This window comes from Asterias rubens, chromosome 1 (genome assembly GCF_902459465.1).
Source record: "Asterias rubens chromosome 1, eAstRub1.3, whole genome shotgun sequence".
Classification (NCBI taxonomy): Eukaryota; Metazoa; Echinodermata; class Asteroidea; order Forcipulatida; family Asteriidae; genus Asterias; species Asterias rubens.
The window spans coordinates 7,608,917-7,635,939 of record NC_047062.1 but is presented as its reverse complement, the minus strand read 5'-3'; the positions used below and the strand labels follow the sequence as shown (position 1 = coordinate 7,635,939).

At 38.3% G+C, this 27,023-nt stretch overlaps 1 protein-coding gene across 2 annotated transcripts in view; it reads left to right on the top strand.

Annotated features, from left to right (window-relative positions):
- LOC117292386 (leucine-rich PPR motif-containing protein, mitochondrial-like) overlaps positions 1-23,346 on the top strand; it is a 32,176-nt gene extending 8,830 nt beyond the window's left edge. Inside the window, exons 11-38 of one of the 2 annotated variants that reach the window (XR_004519291.1) lie at positions 411-525; positions 1,211-1,248; positions 1,855-1,924; positions 3,224-3,345; positions 4,317-4,407; positions 4,896-4,962; positions 6,234-6,322; positions 7,059-7,165; positions 7,683-7,835; positions 8,633-8,740; positions 9,039-9,178; positions 9,604-9,689; positions 10,524-10,728; positions 11,132-11,256; positions 11,598-11,704; positions 12,211-12,370; positions 13,065-13,207; positions 13,422-13,499; positions 14,281-14,417; positions 14,977-15,062; positions 16,032-16,224; positions 16,527-16,654; positions 17,066-17,178; positions 18,159-18,236; positions 18,972-19,062; positions 20,131-20,273; positions 21,235-21,555; positions 21,657-21,675. Coding sequence is in view for 1 of the 2 variants with exons in the window: in XM_033774417.1 (XP_033630308.1) it covers positions 411-525; positions 1,211-1,248; positions 1,855-1,924; positions 3,224-3,345; positions 4,317-4,407; positions 4,896-4,962; positions 6,234-6,322; positions 7,059-7,165; positions 7,683-7,835; positions 8,633-8,740; positions 9,039-9,178; positions 9,604-9,689; positions 10,524-10,728; positions 11,132-11,256; positions 11,598-11,704; positions 12,211-12,370; positions 13,065-13,207; positions 13,422-13,499; positions 14,281-14,417; positions 14,977-15,062; positions 16,032-16,224; positions 16,527-16,654; positions 17,066-17,178; positions 18,159-18,236; positions 18,972-19,062; positions 20,131-20,273; positions 21,235-21,348 (3,087 nt within the window). In the remaining variant the exon portion in view is untranslated. Of the gene's footprint in view, positions 1-410; positions 526-1,210; positions 1,249-1,854; positions 1,925-3,223; positions 3,346-4,316; positions 4,408-4,895; positions 4,963-6,233; positions 6,323-7,058; positions 7,166-7,682; positions 7,836-8,632; positions 8,741-9,038; positions 9,179-9,603; positions 9,690-10,523; positions 10,729-11,131; positions 11,257-11,597; positions 11,705-12,210; positions 12,371-13,064; positions 13,208-13,421; positions 13,500-14,280; positions 14,418-14,976; positions 15,063-16,031; positions 16,225-16,526; positions 16,655-17,065; positions 17,179-18,158; positions 18,237-18,971; positions 19,063-20,130; positions 20,274-21,234 lie in introns of both variants that reach the window. The other variant, XM_033774417.1, reaches the window with a different exon arrangement.
- The last annotated feature ends 3,677 nt before the right edge of the window (positions 23,347-27,023 follow it).

Below are 27,023 nucleotides of genomic sequence, written 5' to 3'. Positions count from 1 at the left end.
ACCTTTTCAGTGATTCAGCTGTAGCCACAGTTGAATCCATCAATTCAGACACTGAGCTGTGTCATTGTTGAACAAATATTACTTTCATAGATGTTAAATTTGCATCGGGATAAGGAATTTTATTTGGGTTTTACCCGGGTACACTGATTGGTGTGAAGCACACTGTATACTCAGTGCTTTCCAGAGTCCTGTGACAAAAATCCAAATGCATATTACTATGACAGGATCGAAACCATCACCTGTGCATTCTGCTCTGGAATTGCAAAGGTCATGGATTTGAATCCCACTTGAGTAATTTGCGGGAGGATTTTTGTATCTCACAGGACTCTGGACGATTGTTTTGTACAGAAAACTTGATGATTATGAACAAATAACTAAACATTTTTGTCTTGATACTTTCCACTGCCCAGCCCCATGAGACGCTCTTTAAATACCTGGATGCAATGATCAGCGAGGGTATACATGCATCTCCGTACATTGTAGCAGTGCATGTTGGTCTTAGGAACCAGACCACCATTCCACATGGTATGTTCAACTCAAATAAATGTGCCATCTTTGTATATTTTGGGTGTTGCAAAGGTTAATGGACCAAGTAGCATAAGCTGCAGATTAGCAGTTGCAGAAATGAAATGAAACTTGATTACCTTATAGTTATTATAGTATGCGGGTCTGATATAGCAATTCATCACATATAACGACTGTTTCAAAACGCTAATTAGTGTTATGGGATTATGACAGGTATGCTAAGCAATGTTTGAATTATGAGATCCCTTTTTGTAGCACTTTTGTTACAGTTTACAAGGTGATGAGGAGCTATCTGCTGCCATCTTTGCCATTAACACAAGGTCAAACCCTTTCTATTTATGTGAAGTGTACTGTGTTCTTTTACTGTGTTCCATCAGAAGAACGAATCAATTATTGTTAAGTGTCTTGCTTAAGGATACAATTTTCATGAATGGGACTCGAACCCACACTTTGACAACATATGAACTTGAGTCTGGTGCACCAAGTAGACTGCTCAACCATGACATTTAAGTCACTTAAACAAACTGCACTTCATTTCTAGTTTGAATAGTGAGAAAAAACACTATTTCCTTATCAGTATGTGATGGCTTCTGATCTCCGCACAGAATTGATCAATATAAGATCTCTCAATGTTTTACTGTGTGTAATAATCCGTTTGCTGTTTTTCCCCCTTTTGCTTTTACAGAATACACCATTGGTCTGATGAAGAGGATGGTAGAGTTGGTATGTATAAAAACAAGATAAAAAGGGCTGGTTTGGTATTGGTTTTTGAAGAGTACATCCTTTCAAATTTTCTTTTTTGAAATACCCATTGGAAACTTGTTTTTAAATTGTGCATTTGTAAAAAAAAAAACAAAAAAAAAAAAACATGTATGAATGTATCTATACATATGATTAATGAATAGGGTAGGTGGCCTTAGCTTTCGATCCAATCCGGACCTTCTTCAGAGGCATAAAACAAGTACAAACAAAAACATATCCATTTATAGAAAAAGAGAGGGGAAAGGGACTAAGGGAAGGATCCAGAAAGAAGCGGGAAAATAACAGCCAATCAAAGTTTCTATTTCAGAAACAATTGGTGGCTATGAACCATAAATCATATGATTTATATATATTTCTTTTGTTATTCAATGCAGTGTTAAGGTTTAACCAGTGAAGGTAGCTCCTTGTAACCCTGACCTTTTCTGTGACCTTTACATTGACCTCTTTATCCTAGATTATTACTCCATGATCTTCTAAATGATGTGAGGCAGCTCTAAATAATTCCGAACCCTAAACATGATGACAATCTCACTGTTGACCCCCTTTATCCTTCCACTCTGTTTATAGGATTTACCAGTGAGGCCACACTACTTCTGGCCCATGATGGCCACTGAAGTAAACCAAGGGAATGGACAGGGTAGGTAGTCTCTTGAAAAGATCTCGGCATTTTGCTTTAAGTGTGTTAGAAGCTGTAGCACGGACCTGGGGCCGATTTCACAAAGAACTAAGGTTGATCTTAATTGCAAATCATAGTTGCTAAGTGTACAAATCAATGTGGTTATACTGACAATTTGTCTTGCAATGAATTCTATTGCTTTGTGGAATCAGTCCCCGGGCCCAGTTTCATAAAGAATGTAAGCACAAAGCGTTTCTGAACACAGAACATCTTGTTTTTGCTTATGCCACGGACAATACATGCATCATGACAAATCCTTTGTACTTACTGGTGGATTTATTCTTGCTCTATATAAATAGCTATGCAAATTTGAAATCAAAATTTTTGAGTCAAATCATACAAACTTTGGAAGAGGCAGCAAGGAAAATGTACACATTACCCCAAGTTTACATCAACCTTCCATTAAAGGCAGTGGACACTATTGGTAATTACTCAAAATAATTATTAGCATAAAACCTTACTTGGTGACGAGTAATGGGGAGAGGTTGATGGTTTAAAACATTGTTAGAAACAGCTCCCTCTGAAGTGACATAGTTTTCAAGAAAGAAGTAATTTTCTACGAATTTGATTTCGAGACCTCAAGTTTAGAATTTGAGGTCTCGAAATCAACCATCTATATGCACACAACTTCGTGAGACAAGGGTGTTTTTTCTTCCACTATTATCTTGCAAGTTCGATGACCGATTGAGCTCAAATTTTCACAGGTTTGTTATTTTATGTGTATGTTGAGATACACCAACTGTGAAGGCTAGTCTTTGACAATTACCAATAGTGTCCACTGCCTTTAACCAAGAAAGAATTGCCTTGCAATGAAGACACTGAACACTTTTGGTAATTGTCAAAGGCCAGTCTTCTCACTTGGTGTATATCAACGTATGCATAAAATAACAAACCTGTAAAAACTTGAGCTCAATTGGTCGTCGACTTTGCAAGATAACACTGAAAGAAAAAACACCCTTTCGAGACCTCAATATATAATTCTGAGGTCTCTAAATCAAATTCACGGAAAAATTACTTCTTTCTCGAAAACTACGTCACTTCAGAGGGAGCCGTTTTTCACAATGCTTCATACTGTCAACCACTCTCCATTACTCGTTACCAAGTAAGGTTTTATGCTAATAATTATTTTGAGTAATAACCAGTAGTGTCAAGTGCCTTTAAGGAAGATTAAAATGGATATCAAATGGCCATTATAATTTCTTCCTATTGTCAGACATTATTTGTTTAACTGACTGTAGTCGTCTTTGTTACTCATTGTAGGTGTTTTATCATTGGCCAAAGCAATGGTGGAAGCAGGTGTACCAGTCAATGTAGAGACCTATTCTCGATATGTGATCCCGGCCGTCGATGGATCAGCAACTAATATGATACAAGAACTTCAGGTATTAAAGTGATGAATCTAATCCACTTCTCGTTTGTATTTTAAAACATTCTCTGCTCCCACCTTGGTTTGTTTCTTTAGAACTTGTTTGAGCTTCTCAAATAACGGAAATCTTGAAAACATCTTTGCCACAATGAAAACCCTGACTTGACAAAGGAAATACAACATAGATTTTCATCATTGCTTCTGACATTTGATGTTTTTATTTGAGAAAATTTAATTGGCACTCACCTGATTCGAAATAACCCCCGGAAATGGGTTTTTACTCGGCAAGATCCCAGAACCTCCTTTCAATCTTTGTGTGGGTAAAACAAAGTTTATCACAATAGGTGCATGTCTGTGTGTGCTACACAATGAACATTATTGGTGGATAAAAATGTCGGCCGTAGGCTGTCGGCACAAACAATGGAGGAAAGTCTAAAATTGTTTTGGCCATTAAAAAAACGTCTGTCCAAAAACAATGTGTAGATTAACACGTCATCGGACATGAAGTTGTTAATAGTTACATTTATTTGAAGGGTTCACTGTTTGTTTGTTTGTTTTTTTTTATTTTTTATTTCCAAATATCACAATAAATAATCATAAAACATACAAGAACAAAAGAACAAAGGGTGATACGAGGAGGGCACCTGGAAAAAGCCTCGGTTTATACAGAGCCTGGACCCTTTAAAATATAAACTAATTGGTTTTACTTTATAACAATAACAATGTTCGGAAGATTGCCACTTGTGTGATTGGCACAGAACCCTTAACTTTTTCAGTTACTAACCAGCAGGACCAAGTTAGTGGTCCGTCATTTCACTAGTCCATACTTTATTTTGAAAACGGATGCTTTTCAACGTTGAACTAGCCAGCTTGACTGTTTAGAGTGAAGTTTGACTGGTCCTCGGGTGTTTCAGCTAGTATCTGGCCAGCGGCCCACTGTTCAGACGATACGATGGGTAACATTGAGATATATTATTTTCTACCCAGGGTTTTGGCGTAGAATTAGATAAGCAGTTATTGACTGCAGTTTGCAGGCACGAAGTCACCAAGAATAAATTAGCAAGCATCGTCAAGATAGGTAAGTCCATTTCACAAAAAGTTTGAAGCAGTACAGAATAATGTAGCATTCATGCAGGGAAGATTCAATTTCAATTCAACATTTATTTCCAAATTTCTCAATCAATAAAAATACGACGTAGACAAAGTAAAACAAGAATTTTAGGAGTTGGGGGCACACAGCCAAGTAAGCACATGTTGTGTTAGGGAGTACCCATATAAGAACATCATTAAAGGGTAAATACATACAGAACTGACAATTTCCAAATGGGCAAATTACAAAGCACAAGACCAACGAAGATCTGGGACAACAAAACGCACAGCAGATTGATGTTATATCCTCTCGTGGAATGGTTATGAAAGTGTGCATGATAATCGGTTATTACATTGCCTTGATCTAGTTACTGGGATTTGTGCACTATTTTACAACCCAATAATGTCATCAATGATTGTGACTATTGGCAGTAGTAGACTAATAATAACAAATTTGACTTGTGTGAATCTTGACAGTGGAGCAGTACCCTGGTATGGTAGACATAGGTCTCTTCAAGACTGGACTAATCAACTCTTTCAACAGGTGAATATCATTTGTAGTCCTAAGCTCCATTTTACTAAGCACTAAGATTCATCTTAAGATGAGTTGGCATTCATAAATACCTCGGACAGTTTCGCTATTCCTATTGGTGGAGAGCGCGTCACGTGGATGTGTATAAACCTTTGTTTATGACCGTTAAAAAGTGTTGAAACATGGGCGTGACACGCAAGCTTGCACCTGTGCTTATAAGACAGTGTCTTCATTCCTATTGGTCGAGAGCAACAGCCGGGACAGTTGTGCCACATCACGCGATACGCGCGACGCACACAGCATTCCCTTATAAGGAGTTGTTTACCCGAGGGCAGCGGAGGGCCTTAACCATTTCATAGCTGGAGGGGTGTTGTGTTGAAAGAAATCATTGAACAATTAAAATTTTTGCATTTATTTTACTTTTTGACCAAAAGTGTTGATGTTATTTGACCGAAAAGGTATTTATGAGTGGGAATCAAAGTGTGTTGAATCGGTTTTCCACTAGTGGTTTAAACCCACCGAGGCCTGGTTCTTGATAATTTACCTCAACTTCGTCTCGGTAAAATTATCTAGAACCAGGCCTCGTTGGGATTAAACCACTAGTTGAAAACCTCTTCACCACACATTGATTCCCTTATTAATTACCATAGTGACATCACAATTTGCTTAGCAATTAAGGTTGGTTTGAAGTTAAGATCAATCTCAGCTCGTTGTGAAATTGAGCCCGCAGTTCATAAAGTTTACCTCTGTCCAATGGACCATAACAGTATGCTTCGTAAACAGTAACTCCCAGTGGGTATCAGTTGGTCCCGCCATCCTTACCCTGTCTATCAAAGATCCCTACAGTTGCACCCTCAACTATCACAAAATGTCTCACTGTGTCTATGCACAATGCACAGTGCACTCTTACGCGCCTATCCTCTCCGCCATTTTGGAAGTCAAAATCATGCACATTCATGCACAAACTATTTGGCTCCCTAGATGATGTAAATGGTAGACGTGCATCATTTGGAGGTGCAATCAACGTTATGTAAGGTATCTATAGAAATCAATACACCCCCTTGCATTACATGAAATGCTACCAGGTGTATTGAGGTCACACGCACATTTTCACGCACAAAGAACAGTTATTCTCCAATCATCTGCTTCCGTATGGCCTCGGGGATGGCGTTTTTGAGAGTGTGACGCCATATGCAAGGAATCTATCACCCCTTTTGTCACAGATCCCCACATATTTAACTTTGTGTAATATCTCCCACTGTTTGTCTTCCAATTTGTCTTAGGTCCCCTCAAGTGGAGCCACTTGTCAAGTTGTTGACGCATTTATGGACTGAGTTCAAAGAGGACCAAGACAGTGATGTCACCAAGGAAGGTTTGTAGGAAGGGCCTAGAGCATTGAGTAAGGGGGTCCTATAGCAGACTGGGTAAATTTGCATACATGGAACCCTTTCAGTTACAAAGTGGGCCGCAACAAGCCCAAAAAGTTAGTGTTTAACCATTTTCATACTAGGTGGAGTGCATCATATACCAGTTTCAATTGAACGATGAAGTGAATCTGTTTACATGTTGTGTATGGATGGAATGTGCTAGATATTGGGTGCATTCGATTAGCTTCCCTGGGTTGCCCGGTCTGCCCCCGGTCATTCAAATAGCTTTGAGGTCATTCCAGGGACTCACCCGGGTCAGCCCCAGGTGGGCTGGCCCCAGGTGGGCTGACCCCAGGTGGGCTGACCCCAGGTGGGCTGACCCCAGGTGGGCTGACCCCAGGTGTATGGCGTCACCACGAGAGGGTGAGTGATCGTTAAATTAGCTCTTTTCAGGGGCTCACCCAAGCAAGTACCGCAGGGTCGACACGGGGAAGCTAATCGAATGCACCCATAGGCATGTAGAGACATTAATGGCAGCAAGCTGCTTGTGTCAAAATGCCCATAGTGGCCAAAAAGGAATTGCAAGATTTTATCTTGTTCCACACAACCAATGGGCATATGATGAGGATTAAACTGAAATAGAATTAGAAGTAAAACTATAATTTTTTAATATTCAATTTATTGTTGGTGTCGAAAATTTGCTACCTCGCCTGTATTGTATATTATCTTCTCTCCTTGCAGACTACCTCGGCAGTGTGCTATATGAAATTATCAAGACCATTCCTGAACAGAGAGCCAGCCAACTGAAACCTCATGTTCAACTGCTCTTTGACAAGCTCTTCCAACAGGTTGGTGAAAACATGACCAGAAAAATCAAACCATTTGTGCAATACTGTACAGCTCCTTTGAACTGGCGTACACATTATACATGTAGTTCTCATTTAATGTCCACAACTACATATGCGTGAGTCCAGATTGCAAAAAACTGCTGCGCCACAACATGTTCATTTCAATCCCATTTACCTATGTATATCACTATGATGCCTTTTTTGTTATTATTTTTACACACACGCAGGTTTTGGTGTTGCACTATCCAGCAAAATTTATACTATTTTTTTGGGGGGACGAAATCTGGACACCGCCAACATAGGGCTAGATAGCTCAGTTGGTAGAGCGCTGACATGTTAATCTGGAGGTCCTTGATTCAAATCCCGCTCTAGTAATTGTTTCTTTGTTCAACCCCTGATCATTTAAAATGTACCCAGTCAGTTTCCCTTCAATTTTGTTATACATTAATGTTATATATGACAGTTCTGATTTGGCTTTATCTTAACAGAGGTATTCTTTTTCCATTGTTTATTGAAGGGAATTAAAATTTCAGCCATACGGTTCAGAGGAGTTCGGAACCTCCTGGATCAGATTAAGTTGGCGCCACTCAAACCGTCGGCCTATAAACTTCTGGATCCAAACAGCGTGAATGTAAACCCCATGGGTAATGTCGACTTGATCCTGAAAGAGGTAGGTTCTTGTTCTGAATCCGGATGACCTCCGGCACTGGCTGTAAGCTTTGCGCAGTAGATACATGTAGGTAGGGGGCAGTATCTGGTCTAGTATCTCGCTCCTTTCTTGTACATAGTTCATAGTTATTTATTTATTATTTGCTTTATGATTATATTTTGTCTGTACAATTTAATGCGTTTTTGATTTTGTTACATTTCTACGTATTGTTTAATTCTCACAATTGTTCTTTTTCTACAACAAGAGTGTGGGATAAACGTACTATTGAATTGAATTGAAAAGTGAACACATTTGATCAATCTGGGTATTCTCCTAATTATTTTGTTGTAAAACCACAGGATTTTGTTCAGAAACATCACTACTCCAAAGAGATTTGTTATGTACATGTACATGGTGTCACCGCAAAGTCTCAAATCGTACTAAAGAGAGACTCTATCATCCCTCTCAGGTAGAACGTTGTTTAGATTAAGGGTTTTCATCTCAGGACCACTTTCCATGATCTGTCATGGTGTTTTATTTTTCCAATCACTGCATCACTGGCAGAATTAGACAAATGAAAACGGTGAGTCTGAGTTGAAAGTATCTAAGAAATAGAAGTAAACTGGCCATATAGGGTGCGTTCAGACACGGTACTAAAGTTGGTTTAACTCATGGTTCAACTCGATCGAGTTCAACCCAGTGTGTCTGAACGGATCTAAAGTTAGTCCAAATTGAGTTCATTGAGTTCAATTTAGTACGCTGTCTGAACATACCCATAGAGAGAAATCATTACATTTCTTTTCCTGTCTTCTTGATAGAACCTCTCAGTCGAGTCTCTGGAAGAACATCTTAAAGAGATGAAAGAAAAAGGTGGCAACTACAGGACCGTCTTGAGGCAGCTTATCCTCCTCAATTCTGCACGTGATGTAAGACTCACATTCAAAATAGTTTGATTTCAGGTTTCTAGCCATTTTGGTAATACTTAAGTTAAATTTTTCATTTTGTTATGCTCTTGAAAAAATCGAAACATTGTGGTTAAATATCCTGATAAAGTGCAATGTGTTCATGGTAGATACGTCTATGTACTTTATTAAAGTTTTTTTTCAAAGGGCTAAAATGTCATGCCAGGATAGAAAAGAGATGTCGATTTAGATGGGTATTGACCATACTGAAACCAATTCATTGTCACAATGATTAGGAAACTATTTTCCTTGAATGTTTCAGAATTACAATCGATGCATGGAGTTGATGGAAGAATTTGAGGCCAAGGGCTACGAGGCGACTGGAGCCATCTATGCAGCCTTGCTGACGGTTTGCAGCAAGAACCAACAGCTCGATAGTGCATTGAAATACAAGGAAAAAGTGTAAGCTAATGGTTTAGATAAACCACATGGGAAACTGGCTGGGTATATTTTGCATGATTTGGGGTTAAACAAAGACAAATTACTAGGGCAGGCGCTCTACCAACTGAGCAATCTAACCCTCATTTTGCTGGTCTCCCTATTTTGTAAATATGTTCGAGGTTGCCAGATAGAAGCCATTCAACCTATAACTGCCACATAGCCAGGGATCACACCCAAGTTCACAGCGCAACTTTGGAAGCGACAGACAGCATAGAGAATAACCTTTAAGGAGATGTGACTTTTTGGTTTCAAGTGTTCCTTTATCGCAAGTCACAGCACTTATTCAGACACCATCAGACTGTTTGCAAACTTCTGGTGATGAGGGTTTTTGTTTTTCATACTCTGTTTTTGGTCGCATTTTATAATCACGTGACTTTTCATTTCAGAAAACAATTTGACCCGTATTTCAAGCTGGACATGTCAAAGTACAAGCCGCTGATCTGTGAATTAGCTAAAGCAAACAGAATGGATGGTAAGTCTCTCTACAATCTGCCTTCCCATTGGTGACTTTATTTGATCAGACAAAAACAACATATCCATGTACAGCCAATGTTATCAAAAGTAAAGTAAAACACAAAAAGGTACAGTTTACAATATTTCCAAAAAGTGTTACTTTTTTTATAATAAAAATAATATGGCTTCTTATAACTCTCACATCCGTCACTCAGTAATGCTCGGGCGTTCCAGCATTATTACCCCTGGTCACTGGGCCATTTATTTCATTCCTTAAATATCAGTTCCCTGCCTATGCTGCCAAAATATAAAGTGCACTAAATTGCTCAAGAACGCAACTGTCATGATCGAGATTTGAACCTACACCCTCATGACTTAACCACAAGAACTTGAGTCTGACGCACTGAACCCCCACGACACCCAACATTTTTAATCATAGTCCAATGCGTTCAAGCAGTGTTTGAGAAACATGATCGCTCCAACAATGGAGGATTTGCTGACTACTCAGTTTTCAAAGGGTAGTTGCTGTTTAAACTGCGCTTACCAACCAAAAAGACCTAAGGTATAAACACAAACAAATATTAATTGGTTTTTCCCATACACCGTTGTGTGTTAGCACTGTATACTCAGTACTTTCCCGAGTAACATGCCTGTGATATTTTTTCACAGGACTCGGGTAAGTACTAAGTATACAGTGCTAACGCACGTCGGTGTATGGGAAAATTCAGTTAATATTCTTTATCCCCGATGCAAATTTGACATCTCTTATCACAAACAAATAGTTATCCTGATATTTCGCCCCCTAGTAGAGCATTTCTCAAAGGCTAACTATTAGATCACCTTTTTCTGACAGAGGCCTTGGAATTGGTTGAAGACATGAAGGTTTCAGGGGTTGGAACGGACAGACAAGAAAAGCAGCTGTTCCACCTCCTGAATGATCTCGCCCAGGCAGGACTACCTGAACAGACTCGGCAGATCTTTGATAAGCTGGCTGAGCTGGAGTTGATCAACGTCAACTCTAACATCTTGGGTCCCGTCGTAACTGCGTACATTGTCAAGTAAGTTTAAACTCTTGTTGAATCTTTGCAGCGTTGCTGAAGGGGAGCGGGAAGGAGGCCAGGGTTGATTTCTCAAAACACAAACATTCATGTTAAAGATGACTTGTCATTATTGCTAGAGTGATTTGTATTGCGCCATCACATTTTGCTTAGCAACTACGATTGATTTGCAGTTAAGATCAATTTTAGCACTTTGTGAATTGGCCCCCTGTCTGTAGACTATATTAAAAAGGACAAGCATTCACAAAAATACTACAGCAAAAAACCATACAGTTATGACTAAAATATAAAAATGGTCGAATCGTAAATTGAAGCCCAAGCCGAAGTCGTAGTTTCTAAAAAGTGCCTATAAAATTGTGCTGTGTTGACATTTTGCTAAATTTCATATTCAAACTCGCTGCAGAAACGACATCGCTGGAGCCATGGAGTGTGTCAAGGAATGCCAGACCAAGTATAAACTCATGCCCCACTTTCATGAGATTCTCATCAAGCTGGTGGAAGAAGGAGACACTGAGCAACTTCAGAAAGGTGAACAAGAGAGGGCACTGTTATTATCATTATTAGTCTATCGCGGAAATCAAACCGATGAGAAGTCAGTTTTAGATCATTGAGGAATTGCCAAAATCGTCGGGATAGCAGAGACCAAAAAGCTAAAACATGTAATGTGCCCTGTCCAAAATTTGATTGAAACCAGGGTCCACATAATAAGAGCAATGAGGGCACCTCTTTAAACCCTCTGGCACTAGGTAGCCTGATCTTAAGGATGTCGAGGTTTTCATTCACCTGATAGAAAATTGGTTGTTGAAAAACTCGAGACTTTTTGTTACCACTTCACGTCGGATGATTTGTTTGTTTGTTTCCCCCTGTAGCGATGGATTTTACCAGTGAACACCACGGAGACATCAACATGCTCTATGATCTCATCTTTGCCTTCCTCTCCACCGGCAAATTCAAAGAAGCTAAGAAGATATTTGAGGTACAACAAGAAAGAAAATCTGTGAAATTTTGTTAGGTGTGCCTCACATCTTTTGGAGAAGAAAAATAATTTAAAAACATTTTATAACTGCACTGTCTCCTCCAGGCATTTTCTCACATTGCGCCAGTCTTATGGAACAATCGACCCAGTGACATGAGAAACATTCACTCTCTGAACACATTTCAAACTCGTATTAAGAAACTTCTCTTTACTGCAAGTTAGGAACATTCCTTTTTGGGTGTAATTTATTTTTGTAAAATCAATTTCTATATCGCTTTGAGTAATCTTGTTTGAATAGAAAGTATCCTCGATCGAAGACCCTGACTATAGGGAGACATCTAAACAGGGCTGGATAGCTCAGTTGGTGGAGCGCCGATACGTTTATTCTGAGGTCGTTGGACAAGTCTCGCTCAGATCATTTAATTTTTTATTTTATTCCAACCAAAATTATTATAACTTTGATTGTCTCAGTCACTTCTGCAAACCAATTTGTTCTTCTTAAACAGACACCTGGTTTGGTTGCCAAGGATCGTCGTCTTCAATGGTACGCTGAGCACTGCATCGGCAAGAACATGCCTGAAGCATTAGAGAACCTCTGTACTTTGTCCAAGGATCTCTATGGATGTGACAGGGATAATCTTCACTTCTTCTTGCTGCAGTTGTACGGTAAGCCAGAAATAATAAAGGCCCATACAAAACACTCTATAATGTTGTCACTTTCTCTTTTTTACCCTTTTTTTTTGGGGGGGGGGCCGTTTTTGGGGTGTTTATTTTACACTTTTGGCTTTCTGTGCTAGTGGGATGTTTGTGCTTTTCTCAGTTTTCATCTTTTTGTTTTGCTTTTGCCATGTTTGTGTCTGAACTTTAAGTGATTGTCTCCTTTTGTGGTACTTGTTTGTTTATTATTAGTGTAAAAAAAAAAAAAAACCCACAATTGAAACTACATTGTAAACAGTCAGCACTCATACGTGCACAACCCGGCCAATGGCAGGTCTTCATTTACCTCAGTGATGGCGCTCTTTGTGTCTTGTGAAAACACGTGCAAGTGGTGTGACCACAGATTGTTTTTTACGCAGTCGCTCTACCATACATGTACACAACCTTTGCTGTCAAATGGTTCTGAATGGTTGGTCAACTTAAATGGTAGCAAACTAGTTTGGAAATCACTAGTTTGGAAATCACCAAACTAGTATCCCAAGGCTTTTTAACGTCAGTCATGATAGCTTACAACCACCCTTGAAAATAGTTTTGATTATTGAAAAAATTTCAAACTGAAGATGCTCTCGGTGAATTTGAAAGATTACAAAAACATTACAGAATATAAATGTCAACCATGTTTACAATATGTTTCCCCCTTCAGCTCGACAGCGAGAGCCGGACAAATGTCTCCAGGTTTGGACGTCAATGCAAGATGAAGGAGTTGTGCCCAAGGATCGTACCCTGAGGTACCTGGCCAATGTCCTCCGCTCGTACGACAAACCAGTCCCCTTCCAAGTACCTCAGGTAAATGTAAATCCCGCCAATTTTGTTCATCTTGTTTGTAGATTTTTAGCAAGTTTTGTTTCCCTTTTTGACAGTTCCAGGCGAGTTGTGAAAATAAGTCTGTAAATTTTCAGCAAGTCGGAATCCCCTTTTTGCCAGTTCCAGGAGAGTTGTTGCAAGTTAAAAATATAATTTAAAATTTTGCTAATTATTTTTTTCTTCTCTTTTTTGACAGTTGATTGAGAGTACAATGAGTCATGACGACCCGGCTGTTGACTGTCAGAACAAGATCATCTCCACAATACAATCTGGGGTGAGATTAAAGAAATCTAACCAATAAAGCTCTGTTTCTACTTCTTGCCAATGGGAATGGGATGCAAATTTTGACGTCACATGGCTGTTTTCTCCATGAATGTTACGAGGGAGTTCAGCACAGGGCAACTGATGCAAATTATTCAATGCAAATTGTTACATCAAAATTCATATCCCATTCACATTCACAGAAAGTATAAACCAGGCTTAATGCTGCATTGATAGTTATGATGCTAATATGCATGTTCCAATGCACATGAACAGTGCGCAAAGAATTTTGGATAAAACTGATAAAGAGTCTTGTGTCCGCCACAGATAGACCCTCATGGCGCTGATGTTTTCTCAATACTTTGTGTAAGCCATTAAAGCTATTTATAAGACCCTTTTGGCAAATCAGAATCGCAATGCAGCGTTCCCCTTAACAGTGGTCTGCTGGCCAAATGCCATGTAAAATACCTAAGGACCATTTAAAATTCATTCAAGTGGTCCGGCTGGCTAGTTCAGTGTTAAGAAACATCCTTATTTAGTTTGAAGGATGGCCCAATTGACAAAACTGGTGTACTAGGGAAACAACAAGCTACCTGGTCCTGCTTGCTAATCACCAAATAAATAAGGGGGAAACCCTGCAAAGTGCACTCAAAAGTGTGACATGTTACAATCCTGTACTAAGTTTTAACCAGCTTCTTCCATTTGGACCTTGAAAGAAATTGCACAATAAACACCTCACTAATGACTAAGTTTGGTATGACTAATGCCTTTGAACATTTCATTACTATTCCTAGGATCTAGATGGAGCGACAAAGATGCTGGAAGAGGCAATAAGTGGAGGAATTGAGCTGAAGATGCAAGCCTACGAAGCATTAATGTGGGAGAACCTCCATAAAAACAACACCCAGGAGTTTACGAGAATCAAGGAAATGTGAGTAAATGCAATCGGAAATAACAACAAAAGAAACAGAAATTTAAACAGTGCCAGAATTTGGATGAGAACTCCACAAGACCACAGCAATTGTACATGTGCTGTAGCTAAAAATGTTTTCTGGACCAGCCTTTTTTTTACACGACAAGAATCAATATGAGAAAAAATTCCAGACACAGTTTAACTTGCAAGGAATTGCAACATTTGAACGTTGTTTGTTTTTGTTCAAGATATTCCACAGTGAGGTTTTATTGTTCATAAATAATATTCAGTTATTCAGTGGACTCATCTAGTCAACAAGTTAACTGGTATAACTATAACTACTGGCCTCTGGCCTATTGCCTCTGGCCTATTCTGGCCTATTGCCTCTGGCCTATTGCCTCTGGCCTATGGTCCAGTGTAAAACTTGTGCCCTGTTGAAAGATTATGGAATTGCTTATGCTAGTTTGTTCTTGCAAGGATTTATATCCACTGTAGTTACACAACAAGGTTGTTTAAAAAGATACTTTGCAGTATTCATTGTTTTTGATCATTGCTCATTGTCATTTCTGTTGTCCAGGTGTAAAGATTTGAAGGATTTCTCTGTGAGTAAGCATCTAATGAACAAGCTGATGTTGGTGTATGTGAACCAAGGCAATGAAGAAGGTATGCCTGTTAAATGTTGCTAAGCACAACAAAAGTACGCTTACCAGAATTTGGTTACCAGCCAAAATACTATTTGAAATGACAAAATCTGTGAGAAGTATCAGGATTTTTTATGGCTTAACAGAAAACGATTATGCACTGTTTTCTGCTTAAAGGCAGTGGACACTATTGGTGATTACTCAAAATAAGTATTAGCATAAAACCTTACTTGGTAATGAGTAATGGGGAGAGGTTGATAGTATAAAACATTGTGAGAAACGGCTCCCTCTGAAGTGACGTAGTTTTCGAGAAAGAAGTAATTTTCCACAAATTTGATTTTGAGACCTCAAGTTTAGAATTTGAGGTCTCAAAATCAAGCATCTGAAAGCACACAACTTCGTGTGACAAGGGTGTTCTTTCTTTCATTATTATCTCGCAGCTTTGATGACCAATTGAGCTCAAATTTTCACAGGTTTGTTATTTTATGCATATGTTGAGATACATGTTCACCAAGTGAGAAGACTGGTCTTTGACAATTACCAATAGTGTCTAGTGTGTTTAAGCAGCTCTATGAAATTGGGCTGTTGTTTTGGCCTTGATGTCATTTCAATAGTACTCTGCACTAATGACATCTCTTTTGCTCATGATACCTGTCTGTAAGACAAACATTCCACTACTTAAGCGATCACGCCATCATCAACGTGCCAAATTGCACTTGTAGTAGTAGTGAAGTCATAAAGGTCCAATATAAAACTTGGACATGTACACCTAGTATGTTAGTGAATTGTGTGTTTGTCTGACATTCGGTTACTAAGCTTCTACTTGTAGCATTAGTACGGAGTGCTACTCAAAAGTTTCCAATAGACTTTCCAAGATTTTAATTTGCGCTGAGTGACATGGCCGTGACATTAGAGGCCCGGATTGAACTTCAAGGAGCCTAGTGATCCCAACCCACCAAACATTTGTTCTTGCTTTTCTTTTTGGCGGCAGCTGCACATGAACTCTTTGATGAACAGCTGGACCAAGGCAACGTACCTATCCGCTCCGGGTTGCGCTACTTTGCCTTGAAGTATGAAGAGACAGGAAACTTAGAAAAGCTGCTAGAAATGAGGATGAAGTATGAGGAGAAAACGCAAGAGACTTTCCCCATGGGAAGGGCAATCCTGGGTAGTTTCATTAAGAGGTGAGTTTTAACAATAGTCTGTGAAAGTCTACCGCATATTGAAATTGAGAAAACACCTTGAACAAAGCTTATTTTTTTCTGTGATATAATTTTTTTAGTTTTGTTATTCTCTTCATTCAAATTTTTCCAAAAAACTCTAAACAAGTACCGTTTAAGCAATTTGTTGTAAAATACAAAATAAAAACAAAGATATCATCTTTTAGAAATCCCATTTGGCAATCACACCAGAATTTGTATGACCCTTATTGAGGTTTAATATGGACAAAAGAAAATGTCAGTTGGCCACAATCATTACTTGACAGGAATGACATCGCCGGAGCTGTGAGTTTCATTGAGCAAGAGGTAGAAAGAGACACAACCAAAATGAAGAGGTTGGGTCTACGGTCGTTCTTCGTCAGGTTATTGCAGAGTGAAGCCAACATGGAAGAGGGTGAGTCACCATTAATAGAGCGTTTCAGGTCTTCATCTCGAGATCAGTGAAAGATTTTGAGTCTTAATTGCTGCTCTTCACAAAGGGGTTTATAATGGGTACCTGCAAGGGTAGAGGTTGATATTCTGTATAAAAAAGCCTTTGGAGCGACACAGCAGCTCAGGTCTGTATACGCCCTAGGGAGCTGAGAAAGATTACAGGAATGTTGTTGGCCCAATGACCAGGGCACTATTGATACAGCTGGAAATGCGCTATATAAGAATTAGTTATTTATATTAAGACTGAGGGGTGACAACTTGCCCTCAATCTTGCCTCAGTCAAAAGTTTATTTGGGAAAGCAGTGTTATAAAATTGTGCCCAGATATCCTATGGTTTGAGAGTTGAAAGTTCACATTTGTTGTTGCTCTGCAGTGTTCGAAATGGTGAACAGATTTAACGAGAAGGATTTAGACGGTGGAGTATGGCAGCTACTATTTGCTCATCTTGACTGCAATCAGATAGAACAAGCTAAAGCGTTAGCAGAGGTTTGTACAAACAATTATTTTTGAAGTTCCTTACCAAAGGGCCATGGATCATAAATAAAAACCAGTTTGTTTCGTTGTAAAAAATTTGGAGGAACACAAATAAGCTTATGTACTTACTTTTTTAAAATATGTTTATCTGCTTAGGGATTTTGTTGTTTCTCTGTGTTAAGTGCAATGGAGCATCATTGCTTTCGATGGATTTGGTGCTATATAATCATTTTCTTTTATTATTATTATTATTATTATTATTATTATTATTATTATTATTATTATTATTATTATTATTATTATTATTATTATTATTATTATTATTATTATTATTATTATTATTATTATTATTATTATTATTATTATTATTATTATTATTATTATTATTATTATTATTATTATTATTATTATTATTGTTATTATTATTATTATTATTATTATTATTATTATTATTATTGTTAATATTATTACCAACCTTAAGGCCCTGTAAATGCCAAAGTTGGACCCACACAAGGTCTTTGGACATTCTGTGTACCTGATCAATGTATTGGCCAAACAAAGGCCAGGTTTTTTGGATAAATTTTACTCGGGTAACAATTGGAAAAAATAGTTGTTTCATTCTTTTCTTTGGTATGTGTATTGATTTGTTGCTTGATTTTTATGTTAAATCATTCTTGTCTAAAATTATTTGGTTTTAACCATACACCAATATGTGTAAAGCGTGAAGAGAATCCAGAGTCATACTTCTTGGGTGGGATTTGAACCCACAATGTTTGCCATTCTAGAGCACCACACAATTGGAGTCTCACCACTAGACCCCCACAAGTTTGCACACTGGTTAGAGGCAGTTCAAATTCCATATGCGCAGTGGGCAGCGCAGGACTCAGGACAATTTGGATTGAACAGTGCTTTACACACATCAGTGTATGGGAAACACAAATAATCTTCATCCACAATTTAAATTTCATATCTTTTTTTTGCCTTTTCAACAGAAATATCCAGTCATTAAGGAGAAGTCTTCAGGGCTGATAGGTTACATCATTTCCATGATTGGTAAAGATTCCGACTTGGTAGGTTATAAACCTTGTGTATTAATAAAGAAATAGCGTAAAGCCCTTCGAATGCGAATAAGGTATGAATTTTGTTTTTGCAGCGAATGTTTGGTAGGATTTTAGCGCAAGTCAGCTGATATGAATTTGTGACATCAAAATTGGTATCGCATTCGCATTCGCATTTGACACATCAGATCTCCTATACCGTGACCATTTGGTTATGGCTGAATTTAAAGGCACTGAACACTATTGGTAAAATGTCAAAGACCAGTCTTCTCACTTGGTGTATCTCAACATGTGCATAAAATAACAAACCCTCTGAAAATTTGAGCTAAATTGGCCGGACGAAGTTGCAAGATACATGTAGTAATGACAGAAAAACAAAACTTGTCACAAGAAGATGTGTGCTTTCAGAGGCTTGATTTCGGGACCTCAAAATCTATTTCTGAGGTCTCAAAATCAGATTCCTGAAAAAATACTCCTTTTTTCGAAAACTACGTTGCTTCAGAGGGAGCCGTTTCTCATAATGTTTTATACTATCAACAGCTCTCCATTACTCGTTACCAAGTAAGGTTTTTTGCTGATAATTATTTTGAGTATTTACCAATAGTGTGCCTTTAACCATAGAGTAAGGACTGGGTAATAACACTGCAGGCATCTGTTGGTAGACAGAGTAAAGAGGCTTATTATTCTGTATGCTTAAACAGGCATGATAGTCTTCCTACTTTAATCTGAAGATTTTTGGTTGTCTAGATTGGAAAGATTACCAACGTTCTGGAGATGACTGAGGGCAGTGATTATCTGGATAAAAGCAAGGTCTACTTTTATCTCTTCAAAGCCTATGGTAAGTAATTGGTATGATACATTATTGTACCATCGAAGGTTTTCAAGTATTTTACATTGTTAACCCTGTAGTCACTGTACTGACTCCAAACCACCCAAACACAGGAACACAAGGAACCAGGACTCGCTGATCAGAAACACCAGGGGGCTCAGTTTCATGGTTCTGCACATACATCGTTAACCCTGTAGTCACTGTACTCACTCCAAACCGCCCAAACACAGGAACACGAGGAACCAGGACTCGCTGATCAGAAACACCAGGGCTCAGTTTCATGGTTCTGCACATACATCGTTAACCCTGTAGTCACTCTGTACTCACTCCAAACCGCCCAAACACAGGAACACCAGGAACCAGGACTCGCTGATCAGAAACACCAGGGCTCAGTTTCATGGTTCTGCACATACACCGTTAACCCTGTAGTCACTCTGTACTCACTCCAAACCGCCCAAACACAAGGAACCAGGACTCGCTGATCAGAAACACCAGGGCTCAGTTTCATGGTTCTGCACATACATTCATATGCTATAAAGGGCAGAATTCTGAGTTTAGCGATGCTATGAAATTGGGCCCAGTACCTTTGACTGCTCTGCCCAGACATGTTTGCTCAGTATAGACTTTCATTGCATCAACGTACTTCAGTTGTATCCACATCAAGCGACTACAGCTATGGCTCTTGGCTGCAGCCACAATGTTGAAGAAGAAGCCTTTTAAAAGAATCTGAACCCAATTTCATAGTGTTGTTTACTGGCTGATTATGTGCTTGATGCGTGATTTCTGTTCCATAGCGCTTCTACCTGTAAGCCCACGAAAAGGCATGCTAACCTTCCGGGGCTCACTGAATAAAAATGAATGACGTAACAATACGAACTAATGGTGAACGTGCAAAACGGCCACTTAAGTTTCTTATGAACCAGTAGAATACGCTTATGCTTAAGCAATTTTTCTTCTTCTGTAAGCACGAAAATTTGCTTTTCATTAAGCAGCGCTATGAAATTGGTCCCTGACCAGAGCCATCTACAGACACGGCTTCTCTTTTTGATGTTGGGAATTGTTTTTTGCTTGTTACAGACCAAGCCAATAACTGGGAGGAAGCCTTGAAGCTGAGAGAGAAGATGGAATTGGACAATGTTCCGGTGACAGACTTCAATCTTAAGAGAATAGCACTACTTCTTCAACGCAATAAACAACCGGTTCCCTTTGATGAACCACCGGTAAGTTGCAACACTTTTATCTAGGTCAAAATGCGTCCAGTTCATTGAAATCAAATTTCAATGTTAGTTGTAGTCTGTTGAATTTTGAGAACAAATAAATTAGGGTGATGTGTAAATTGCGGCCAGGGCAATGAACTTGTACCATAAAATAAGTGGTTTGTCTTTGTACTTGTGTCTACTTTCATGACTGTGAAATATAGATTATATTCAATTATGTTATTGTCCATAAAATGGAAAAATGCTTTGTCGAGCATGTTCATGACATTAAAAATATATACAAGTTTCGAAATTGCTAGTTATGCTGATAGAGTTTTGAATTAGAAAAAAAAAAAATTTTTTTACAAGAGAGCTTATTCAAAATGTTTACTTTATAAGAAACGTGAAAAAAACACTGGGTATGTTTATTTGGCAGACCCAACCCTCCCCCACTTTAACCACCCAAAAGTGCAACCAGTGTAATACCAAACATTATACCAATAAACCAACGTTGCATGCAATATTCCCAACCACCCCTCTTTCTTCGCTATTAAAGACAATGGACACTATTGGTAATTGTCAAAGACCAGTCTTCTCACTTGGTGTATCTCAACATATGCATAAAATAACAAACCTGTGAAAATTTGAGCTAGATTGGTCGTCCGAGTTGCGAGATAACTATGACAGAAAAAAAACCTTGTCACACGAAGTTGTGTGCTTTCAGATGCTTGATTTCGAGACCTCAAAATCTAAACTTGAGGTCTCGAAATCAAATTACTTCTTTCTCGAAAACTACGTCACTTCAGAGGGAGCCGTTTCTCACAATGTTTTATACCATCAACCTCTCCCCATTACCCGTTACCAAGTGAGGTTTCATGCTGATAATTATTTTGAGTAATTACCAATAGTGTCCACTGCCTTTAAATTAGAAATGTTACAGATGTTTCAGACTCTAATTTGAGATTTATTTTCTTTTGATTTCCAGAATCCTCTGAGCCATTATAGAGACCAATCAAGACTTGACCAGAAAGACAACCTTCTTGAGATTGAAGAAATCGCTCCAGAAGGAAGTAGAAGAGTCAATAGTAGTACAGAATAAATTAGACTCGACACATACCCTTATCTCTCTATACACTTCAGCTGACTCTTGAGAGATTTTACTCCAGAGCCAGCAGAAGAGTTTACAATGGTACAGAATAAACTAGATCTACACCATACCCAATGATCTCTCTACACTTCTGTAGACTCTGGAGAGATTTTACTCCAGAGTCAGCAGAAGAGTTTACAGTGGTACAGAATAAACTAGGTCTACCCCATACCCGATGATCTCTCTACACTTCTGTAGACTCTGGAGAGATTTTACTCCAGAGTCAGCAGAAGAGTTTACAGTGGTACAGAATAAACTAGATTTACCCCATACTCTGATCTGCTGACTCGGGAGAGATTTGCAGAGAGCCAGCAGAGGAGCCCATTTTGGTATAGACCTTGTGCACATGACTTCATTTGAATAGGGTGCCCACATGCAGCATTAAAAAGGAGTTTGCTCAATTGTCCATTCGGTGCACTGTGCATGCACATCTGTATGTCCACTTTGTTTATTGCCATTTTACTTTCAAGATGGTGCCAGGTCATTGATCAATGCATGGGGTCTATAAACTAGATTCGGCTCATAAACCTACACCGGGTATAAAAGCATGTTTTGTGCATTTGATGTGATCAAATTATAGATATATTAACCTTACCCAGGAAATGGTACTGTTTGCCATGAATAGGGTTTTGTAGTTATAACCAGAAAGTATACATTATACATCTGTGAACAGTGTTAAAGACAGGGTGTACTTTTGGTAATTGTCAAAGACCAGTATCCCCATCAAAGGCCTCATGCCTGAAGCCCGTCTTGGACTTAAATTTCTTTAGTGAAAATCACCTCTTTCAAAATGGGTCGTTTCTAACAATGTTTTATGCCATCAACAGCTCTGCAGTGCTCTTTACTAAGTACATTTTTGTTGTCATTAACTTGTGGAGTAATTACCAAAAGTACAGCCAGCCCTAAGTTCAAAACTTCTGGTCATTGATGTGTGATTTATGAAGTATCCAAAATTTGAAAATTTCTTTTGGCGAAAATCCATACATTTTAACTTTATAAGATTGTAAGATATATTAAGGGATAAAATAATTGAATCCATTGTTTCTGCCGATCTTAAGGTGGTGTTGGAAGTATGTTTCTTTTTTAATTGATAGTTGGACTAATTTATTTTGTTACTTTCATATGCAACTAATGAAATATAATTTATGGGGATTGGGGAAGAATGTCCTACACTTAAATTTGTCATGTTTTTAATAGTTCATTGAGCTCGACACTGGACGACAGGCCTGAGGCCAGTGGTTCTCAGTGTCCGGCGGTCATGTGTTTATCAACTGAATCATATCTTAAATAGAAACAAATTATGTTCAAATGTCAACTTGTTAAATTCTATTGCGTAATGAAGTATACGTAATACATAAAAAGACCAATGAAAACGCCCTCTACCAGTTCTGTGTAGTGTTGAGTGCATGTTTATGAATGTAGGGCCTATTCTTTACCCACTCGACATAGTCTTAGTGCAATTATTGCTCAATTAAAAACTAATGAATGCATGTTGTCAATAATCAGGATATTTTTTGTGTTCTTGATTTAAATTGTCTGGTCCAGTAAAAATGCTACGCTGCAATTCCTGCCGTCTTGTTCTTGTGCGTTTTTAACTTGAATTTAATCCCTGCTTCATTTCACTATCAAGTTAGTCCAGCTAGGGATTCTATTGACTTCATTTTGAGTACAGAATGCAGAAGACTCAAAGTCAGCTATTATACATACTAAAAGTAAGGAGGTAGCCTTGGGGGGGGGGATTAGTTGTCTTTGAATGATGCAGGACTGATCCCTGGAGATAATCAGAAACAATTTTCATAAATAAAATTTCAAAATATTTCTAGTAATTTTACACTTAAGATTTAATGGTTTGTGTCTGCGCCAGATCGGCTTTAAGCAGCTTGATTTTAACATTATGTTTTTACATTATCTGAGTACCAGATGAATAATTAAAATACACAATAAAGTGAATCGGTTGTGTGTCCTCTTTGAGTCATATCAATATTTTCATTCACGTTGGAAATTGTTGCTAAAAGTTGACAAGAATGTAAGGTTTACCACTTGTGATTTTGCCTGAAATTAAAGGTGTTTATACAGAATTGGTAGAGCTGACAGGATAGTTGCAGAGAGTTCATGTTTTGTTCAATCAACCATAGACATAGAATAACAAACCTGTGTAGAATTTGGGCTTGTGTAATCCGTTATGTGAGTCGGGAAAAAGAATGGTGAAAAACCATGCCCAAAGTCTAGCAATTTAATGAAATTCTTGAAATTTTTTTTAACAAATTCACAAGGGCAAGTGCTACAGTTAAATCAAATTTAGGTCTAAAATTAAAATTAAAATGTAAAAGATTTTTATAAGGGGCAAGTCCAGTCCTTTTCACAATTGTTTGTGCCAAAAAAATAGCATACCAGTGTCCAGACAGAATTCTTTTTTCTCATAGTTTTTAATTACGAGCTACATGTCTGATATTACAAAGTTCTATCGATAGGTGAAGAGTTCCTGATACAAAAGAAAAGACAAAATGACACAATTTTGTTTTTCACTGAATTGGTTTACTGACACAGATTGCATGGCTGCACTTTTCATCATACAAAAAAGAAATATTGGCAAGACGTGCATTAAACTCCAGCTTCCACATTCCCTCCATACAAACGTGTACGTTGAACGACTGTGACAACATCACTGACAAAATGCTGCGTTTTACTGGCAGCACATTACTGTTTATATATATTTATACTGTTTCTTTAAATTGATTGGAGTAAATCATTAACTATTTACAATTTTACAATCACTGAATGGTGAAACAGATTCAGCTGACAATGAAACAAGACGTCGTCATTTTAATTTTAAAAAAGAAGACGTTGGTTTCCTCATAACTGCCCCTTAGCATATTTAGCACCCACTTTGTACATCGGTTACAACAAAAAGTAAAATTTGACCAACATGCCAAAGAAGAATTCTGAATACAAATCCATCCATATTGTTGAACCAATCAGTTTACTTTCTTGACAAGAACATGTACACAAGTTCTTTAACCTTGCATAAGCCTCCATTAAATGTCAAATCCCCACTCCATCAAACTATGACACCAGCCAACTCTGTTGCTGGTGTAAAAAGCATTTTAAATTAAACAAATATGTTTGTGTGCTGTTTTCTGTCCGTACACCTTCACAAATCCATCAAATTCCAACAGCATATCAACCAACGTAAGCCCATATTTCCAAGAGGAGAAAAATCTTGCTTGGCAAAATAGGTTGACAACCAGAATTCAAAATGGAGAGTCCCCCCCCCCCCCCCCCCCCCGGCTAATCTTTAGAAACACTTTGTTAACCAATAATCTCTGTTGAATAGCTTCATTAAATTGTGCCAAGGCCCAATTTTATGGCTCTTCTTACACCCAATTTCTGCACTTGTGATCACCATTCTCTGCTTACAGAGCGAGCAAGCACTGAATTTCTGTGCTAGCTGTGTAAGTGCAGATTGGCAAGTAACATGCTGTACGCCTGTACAAAAACAAAAGTTCCCTGCGAACCTGTGCAATTTGCTTGACGTAAGCATGGACGTTCCTGCTTCTGTGGGCGATGTTTCTTTGCCTATGGTAAGCAGAGCCATTAACTTGGGCACTGTTGAATTTGGTTGAAGTGATATGAATCACCTCAATGATTTCAGCCACGTTCATCCTGAGCAGAATCCAGCAGTCACTGAAACTCAACTACCATTGGTTGTCCATAAAACGCTGGAATTTCTAACTGACTGTGTATTCGGAATTGAATTTAAACAGAACAAAAAAGAAAAACTGCATAATTTGGATGGATTTGAGAGAGTTGGGATAGGACGACGAATGAGTCACAACTTTCTTACATCAGAGGAAACATGATCATCGCAACTAACACCGTGCAGTCAAATGCTAACAACCATATAACACAGCATGGCACAAGCTTTACAAAGGGTTAAGCGGCCCATCCAGAGCTGTGTATTGAGAGAGTTGCGACAAAGAGGGACCATTTTTCTGGTTTCTGGATGCCCTTATTGGTCCAAATGCAACACAACCACACAGTGTGGCTTCTAATCACCAGTTGTTGAAACTCTCTCAATATATGGCTCTGGGCCCACCGATCCCTTTTGTTAGTGCTTGGGAGGTTAGAACTCCTTCCAGGCCCTATCTCATTGTACCAGTGTATCTTAACCAACCTCCGCACTTCAAGCTAAGTCTATCAGTGCTTTTATATTGTCCCCAAGCCTCTTAAAGCCAAATAACATCTCTTCCTTCACCATCAATCTGATGGCAGAACACTATGTACAGTAAAAATGTACAAACGGGAAAAAAATTGAATATGCACAAAAAACATATTTGAAAATAAATATTTAGTTATTTATAAATAACAAAATTCATACATACATCCCGGCAATGTTCATTATGTACTATACATAAACAGCAGGGGGAAAAATTTGATACTTGACACACACAAAGTGTATTTACTTTTTGAAAAACATCAAAATTCAATTAAAAGCGCAGTCACCTGTGACATAAAAATTTATGTATGTCGTTTTGGGTTTTTTTTTAGGGGGGGGGGGGGGGTTCACAAGATTTTCATTACTAAACTCTACTTGCAAAAAAATCAATTAATTCTAGTGGGACCCAATCATTGGCCATAACTCAAGGCAGGCATGATATTTGGTCCTTTGAAAAAAGTAGGAATACTTTATCAAGTGCAAGGGCTGGCCTACATGTACATGTGCTCTAATAGACTTTTTAAGGAAGGTACACGTTTGGTAATTACTCAAAACAAATATTAACTTAAAAACTGACTTGGTAACAAGCATTGGAGAGATGTTGATAGTATAAAATGTTGTGGGAAATGACTCCCTCTGAAGCAATGTAGTTTTTGAGAAAGAGGTAAATTCTCACTAAACTAATAAAAGACTTCTAGCTAGAAGTCTTTTATTCGTATTTGAAAGCACACTAACTCGTCCAACAATGGTGTTTTTTTTCTTTCATTATTTTCTCGCAACTTCGATGGCCGATTGAGCCCAAATTTTCACAGGCTTGTTATTTTATGCTTTAATATGATGGGATACACCAAGTGAGAAGACTGGTCTTTGACAATTACCAATAGTGTACCTTCCCTTTAACAGCATTTTTCCCCCAGACTTTTCCCAAAGTACAAAAAACACCTGAAAGTAGACTTGAGTAGGAAGAATATCATGTCTGTCAAGGGAATAAGCCACTAGCAAATTGAACGATGTCAAGTGCAATTGATGCTCAGTCACTAGTCTTAGCTCAATTTGAATTCTTGAGAATAAATCCTGCATTACCAAGTCACATTACATACCAGTACAACAAAATGTGTGGCACAAAGCATACCAGTTTTTCCTAATTAAAAAGCTTGCCTTGGACCATATGATGTTATGTTAGTCGTGGAATTAAAATTGGACATTTAATAGTGACCAGGAAAGTCACTTGATACCAGACATTATTCAAATTGAAGTCAAAATGGGTTATAGACCTTCCCACAGTCGATACAATGAGTTATAGACCTTCCCACAGTCGATACAAACCGAGCTTGTTGGCATGAATGGCCGAATCTTAGTAAAATACTCAATCAAGTCAACATGGCCCAATTTCATGGCTCTGCTTACCGTA